The sequence below is a fragment of the Rhamphochromis longiceps genome, linkage group LG7 (genome assembly GCF_057381845.1).
Source record: "Rhamphochromis longiceps isolate RC_006_pf linkage group LG7, R_longiceps_female_GT1.1, whole genome shotgun sequence".
Classification (NCBI taxonomy): domain Eukaryota; kingdom Metazoa; phylum Chordata; class Actinopteri; order Cichliformes; family Cichlidae; genus Rhamphochromis; species Rhamphochromis longiceps.
In genome coordinates, this window is record NC_140563.1 from 44,149,616 (window position 1) to 44,155,929 (window position 6,314).

The 6,314-nt window shown below is 40.6% G+C and overlaps 1 protein-coding gene across 2 annotated transcripts in view; it reads right to left on the reverse strand.

Moving 5' to 3' along the window:
- rai14 (retinoic acid induced 14) overlaps positions 1-3,427 on the reverse strand; it is a 55,598-nt gene extending 52,171 nt beyond the window's left edge. For both annotated transcript variants that reach the window (XM_085413785.1, XM_085413784.1), the window contains exons 1-2: positions 3,135-3,427; positions 1,822-1,903 (exon numbers count right to left, since the gene is read on the reverse strand). In XM_085413785.1, the coding sequence (XP_085269911.1) occupies positions 1,822-1,857 (36 nt within the window). In that variant the 5' untranslated portion in view covers positions 1,858-1,903; positions 3,135-3,427. The remainder of the gene's footprint in view (positions 1-1,821; positions 1,904-3,134) is intronic.
- Positions 3,428-6,314: the final 2,887 nt, after the last annotated feature.

Consider the following 6,314-nt stretch of genomic DNA (forward strand, 5'->3'; position numbering starts at 1 on the left):
TACCCAAAATCACTTAGGTATTTTGATGTTTTCGTCAGTTAATTATCAGAAAACAAAGCAAAAATCCAGGGTACCAATGCTTCTTTCTGTTACTTTCTATCACAGATGCTAATTCGGTGCAGGCTTGCTACTGAAACTATAATGTATGCTCAATGTCGCTTGCAGGAAAAAAAATTTAGCTGAATAATTGTGATTTAGGGTTTCAAGAGTAGGTGTAAAATTGATTTCCATTCTGACAAACCTTTCAGCGGTGTACCTAAAAAGTTATGAAGGCTCAAAATGCTTGAAAAAAATAACTCAAATTAAAAAGCACCAGACTTTGGGAACCATTAACTGACAAAATATTCATAATAACAACCATTTATTTTTAATGGTTTTGTTAAATATTCTGATGTTATTGTACAAAAACAGAAAATGTATTCCAAGGGGGGGACCTTATCTAAGATTTGATTGATTTTGACTACACGTTTCTTTTCCAGCTATTTATTTATGAGTGACTTATGTATGTATGTATATATATATATATATATATATATATATATATATATATATATATATATATATATATATATAGTACTATTCTTAGTTAGCGTATTGTCTGTCTTGTCTTAATGTTGGTTTATAATGGAGCACTGTAACAAAAAATAATTTCCCCCAGGGATCAATAAAGTATTCTGATTCTGATTTTATATGCAATGATGCAGCTTTAAAAAAAATGGAATCAAACATTAGGAATAAATTGCTGATAGTTTTGTTGTTCCCAGAATAATTTTAAGTGCACATTTGATTGTTTTCCTTGATGTTTTACGTGTGGATCTCGAGGGGGGTTTCATTTTCTCCATACTAGCACACATCTAGCCCACTACACAATAATCCCGAGTCGTGTTATGCCTTGCAGCTCATGTTGTGGGTATAATTGAATAAAAGGGTGCATGTACTTCACCTAATTCCTCCTCTGCAGATCAGTCTCTCTCCCTCTCCCTCAGCAGAGCATGCCATTAAATCAGAGCTCACCATCCTGCCCCACCACACACTTGATCACATGGAAACTGTTTACATAAACCAAGCGTCTCATTTAGATACCATTCCTCACTACAGCTGCCAACGTCTCCACTTCTGACACACCCTCCTTAAATCCAGTAAACTCTGCAGACCTTTCCTGTCTTGCCGTTTGGCTCTGTGTCATTAGGGTCACTGTGACAAAAGATGAGTCAGACGCTGTGGAGACGCCTAACTTCCTGTGAGTGTGGAGCATCTCAGACTGTGACCGAACAAATGACTGAACTACCTTGGAGCAATTCCTCCCAAAAGAATGATTCATAGTCAGCAGGATCAAATTCTCATTCGGAGCAATGCAGAGTCAGACGTATCTGTGGTTTTTGTAGGATTCATTTAAAAAGTTTCCAAAGTGACTCAAAGAGAAACGCATATAGCTTCTACGTTGTCAAGCAGGGTAAAAAAAAGCAAAAAGCTACCACAATAAATAGTTCTGCATCCTTTTTTGGGCCCTTAAAATCCCATGACATGCCAAGCGAAATCAAGTATGTTTATAAAGAGCTCCAAAATGGATTACACGGGCATCATGATTTGTTTTAGTTCTCTAAACCCATTTATTTTTTTCTACAGAAAATATCAAAATATCAACAAGCCACAGGCTTCTGCTGCAGAGTCCAAAAACTGAGGAATTCTGCCAAAAATCATTGCCGACTGTTCAAGACATACATGCACAGACAGTGACTCATCCATGCAGACATGCACATGTGCACACACGGTTGCATGTACAAAACATACATAGCCAGAAGCACATGTTACATTACTTACATCAGTTTTTCTAAACTTGGCTTTGAGGCTCTTCATGTTCAGTCCGACCCATGCAGTCGCTCACTCAATCGCTCAGTCGAGACTGCGAAGAAGAAGGGAGGGGAAAAAAAGCCACACAGATGTTTAAACTTAGCCTCTGTGATGTTAGTTCCCATTTTAAATGTGACTCAGTGTTTCTGAAGACTTGATTTTTGGGCTTTTTGTAACATTATATTCGCATAGGTTAGCCTTGGTGAGCTGTAAACACAGAGCACAGAAGCAGAGACAAAAAGTAGTCTGTAAAAACTAAAGAGCAGTGTTTGCTAAAGCCTCATCAATGAGTTGTAGTGTAGCGCTAAGGGACAAAAAGAGTCCTACATTTGTTATATGTCAGAAGCACTTTTTCATTTAATTTCTCCTCTTTTATAGTACCACATGCAATTCTCTTTTAAACCTGTTGCTGATTACGATGCCTCGCTTTCTATCGTTTCCTACAAGGATGTTATAAATCACAGCAGAACCCTTGGGGATGTCTGGCGACTGTATTTTTGCAGCCTGACTGCCTCAAGTAATTTTCAGTTCCTCAAGTCTGAAATGACCTTGTCAGTGATTTAACCCCCAAATATCCTTTGGCACATTCCTGCCGAAATTGGGCATCTAACTTACTTCATTATTTCCAAGGTCTGCTTGTATTACAACTCAGAGCACAGTGTAAGCAATTTGAGATTCTTTGCAAACATTACTGGCAGTCTGGGGTGCAGGAATAAACATATTTTAAATGTGTAGAAAGCACAGAAGCATAAGTTAAAATCTGATTAACTCTTTCTAAGTCTTATTAGAGAAGTGGGAGGGTGCAAAATAACCCCTGCAATATCTAGCCAACATTCAAGCTATTTGCCAACCGCATTCATAAGGCAACCTTAATCCTGCTTTGCGTACAATGAAACTGGCGTGTGCTGTTATAATTTCTCAGCAGAAAACACGGGAGTAGAATAAAAAAATAATTGTCCAGGATGTCCCGCTGAAAAGCAAACTTCACTACTGACTGCTGTCAACAAGCATCTCTGACCCGAGCGTCTCAAGCAACTAACCTTTGCATATTTGCCTCACTGCACATCAAACAACCACATTTCTTTTTTCTTCTTCTTCTTTTTTTTGTACACGGATATTATGGATACGCGGAGAGACACGGTTAAAGCTTGGATATCAGATTGGACTTACACGAGAGCGGTGCTCCGTTTAAATTCACCAACGGGACTCACACAGAGTTCAACTCTTAAGCATCATTTCGACCTAAACTGCTTACATGATGTGAAATTACCGGACACACTTACCCTAGTCCTTGTGCCGAGAGTCGCGGGGAGCGCGAGACACATAAAAGAAGAGACGAGCGCTTTTTAAAAATAGCTAAAACCAGATTAGCCGCTGAACAAGTGTGAACACAGCGAGTCTTTGTGGAGCTATGTCGACCAGGAGGGAGCATACGGAAGGCGAAACCGGCGCGACCCTTCACGGCGGCTCTCCTCGGCCCGCATTCATTAAAAGTTGAGCTGTTAGTGGACTCCTGCTCGTCTCTGGTTTGGGACTCAACTCAACGGCCGCTGCCCGGTTTAGGAAAGTGACGTCACTCCCCTGGAGCTCTCGTGACCGCGGCGAGCGAGCCCTGTTCTGTTCTCTATTGTACCCCCCCATTCATGTTGTGGTTAAAGGGGCATTTCCCACAAAACCCCACCGGAGGGGTGCACATTTGAGAACATTTGGACCCTCGCCCACTGAACACGCGTTTTCATGCATTAAACTTCTGCTTCAGCTATTAATTCAACTACATAATAATAATATTAATGCAAAAAAATATGTCTCGAGCTTTTATAGTGATATTACACTTGAAAAACACTTTAGGGTTACAATTTATTTATTTGTTAAAACAAAATAAAATAAAATGTATTTTGAACAATTACAGCTTCCTTTGCCATCAGTGCCACAGGCAGGTATCATGCGTAAGAGCTGTGCTTTTATCAGGTCAAAAATATGTTTTGGTTTTTTGACATTTAAAATGGTGTAATTATATAAAACTATCAAATATATTATAAACATGACATAGCATGTTTTTGCTTAAGCATTTATACAACATGTCTCATTTCTTCCATTCACACACACATTCACTCTCTTCTACATCTATGTGCTTTCACATTCCAATGAATGCATCAGAGGCAAGTCAAGGTTAGGTATCTTGCCCAAGGACACTTTGGCATGCAGATTGGAGCACCCAGGGACTGAACCTCCAACCTTCTAACTACAGGTTACCACCTCAATCTCCTGAGCCACAGCGACAAATGTTTTATGTATGTATGTAAGCTAAATGTTGTAAAATAATGGTCCCCTGGAGATGTGCCACTGATGTTACATTCTAAGAAAAGTCTATTATTTAGAAAGGACACATCACAGTGATGAAACCCTATAAAGCTTTCCTGAAACTCGAAAAGCATTGTTTATGGTAAGTCCAGTGTCTCTTTTCTTTTTCTTTTGTTTCTCTTTTTTTTTTTTGGAACATAACTCAGGAAATTTACTCAAATGCTTTAAGGGGATGTGCTTTATTTAAGTAATTCTATGTAATGTTTCACTATATTTTAGATGCAAATGTTGTACTTTGTACTGAAAGAAAAACATTGATGTATGGATAAATCCTGAGTAAAACCCAAAGATGATTACCAGACAGAAAAGCAACAGAAATAAAACTTTGATTGTATTTTATGTTGGATGGTGAAGATCAGCACAGCAGGACTTAATATATCATAACATTTCTGCCCTAATATTATTCAACCTCCACAAATCTGGACTCTGCACTTCAGTGCCCCAAAGATTGTGAATGGGTGTTTGTTTAAGTTGTGCACAGGGTGTCACCTGGTCTCCAGGCTGTAAATTCAGTGTGCATCATCTCTGAAGTTGAGAAATGCTCCTAGCTGAACAAGTCATGTTGATGTTATGGGTCTATGTTGCAACAGGACTGCGGTGAAACGTAATAATACAGGTGTGAACCTGTCTGAGCTGTAAGGGTTTGACGTTTATGTCATTTGTTAAGATGTGATAATGTATGCTAGGATACAGTGGGGCAAAAAAGTATTTAGTCAGCCACCGATTGTGCAAGTTCCCCCACCTAAAATGATGACAGAGGTCAGTAATTTGCACCAGAGGTACACTTCAACTGTGAGAGACAGAATGTGAAAAAAAAAAAAAATCCATGAATCCACATGGTAGGATTTGTAAAGAATTTATTCGTAAATCAGGGTGGAAAATAAGTATTTGGTCAATAACAAAAATACAACTCAATACTTTGTAACATAACCTTTGTTGGCAATAACAGAGGTCAAACGTTTACTATAGGTCTTTACCAGGTTTGCACACACAGTAGCTGGTATTTTGGCCCATTCCTCCATGCAGATCTTCTCGAGAGCAGTGATGTTTTGGGGCTGTCGCCGAGCAACACGGACTTTCAACTCCCGCCACAGATTTTCTATGGGGCTGAGGTCTGGAGACTGGCTAGGCCACTCCAGGACTTTCAAATGCTTCTTACGGAGCCACTCCTTTGTTGCCCGGGCGGTGTGTTTTGGATCATTGTCATGTTGGAAGACCCAGCCTCGTTTCATCTTCAAAGTTCTCACTGATGGAAGGAGGTTTTGGCTCAAAATCTCACGATACATGGCCCCATTCATTCTGTCCTTAACACGGATCAGTCGTCCTGTCCCCTTGGCAGAAAAACAGCCCCATAGCATGATGTTTCCACCCCCATGCTTCACAGTAGGTATGGTGTTCTTGGGATGCAACTCAGTATTCTTCTTCCTCCAAACACGACGAGTTGAGTTTATACCAAAAAGTTCTACTTTGGTTTCATCTGACCACATGACATTCTCCCAATCCTCTGCTGTATCATCCATGTGCTCTCTGGCAAACTTCAGACGGGCCTGGACATGCACTGGCTTCAGCAGCGGAACACGTCTGGCACTGCGGGATTTGATTCCCTGCCGTTGTAGTGTGTTACTGATGGTGACCTTTGTTACTTTGGTCCCAGCTCTCTGCAGGTCATTCACCAGGTCCCCCCGTGTGGTTCTGGGATCTTTGCTCACCGTTCTCATGATCATTTTGACCCCACGGGATGAGATCTTGCGTGGAGCCCCAGATCGAGGGAGATTATCAGTGGTCTTGTATGTCTTCCATTTTCTGATGATTGCTCCCACAGTTGATTTTTTCACACCAAGCTGCTTGCCTATTGTAGATTCACTCTTCCCAGTCTGGTGCAGGTCTACAATACTTTTCCTGGTGTCCTTCGAAAGCTCTTTGGTCTTGGCCATGGCGGCGTTTGGAGTCTGACTGTTTGAGGCTGTGGACAGGTGTCTTTTATACAGATGATGAGTTCAAACAGGTGCCATTCATACAGGTAACGAGTGGGGGACAGAAAAGCTTCTTACAGAAGACGTTACAGGTCTGTGAGAGCCAGAGATTTTCCTTGTTTGAGGTGA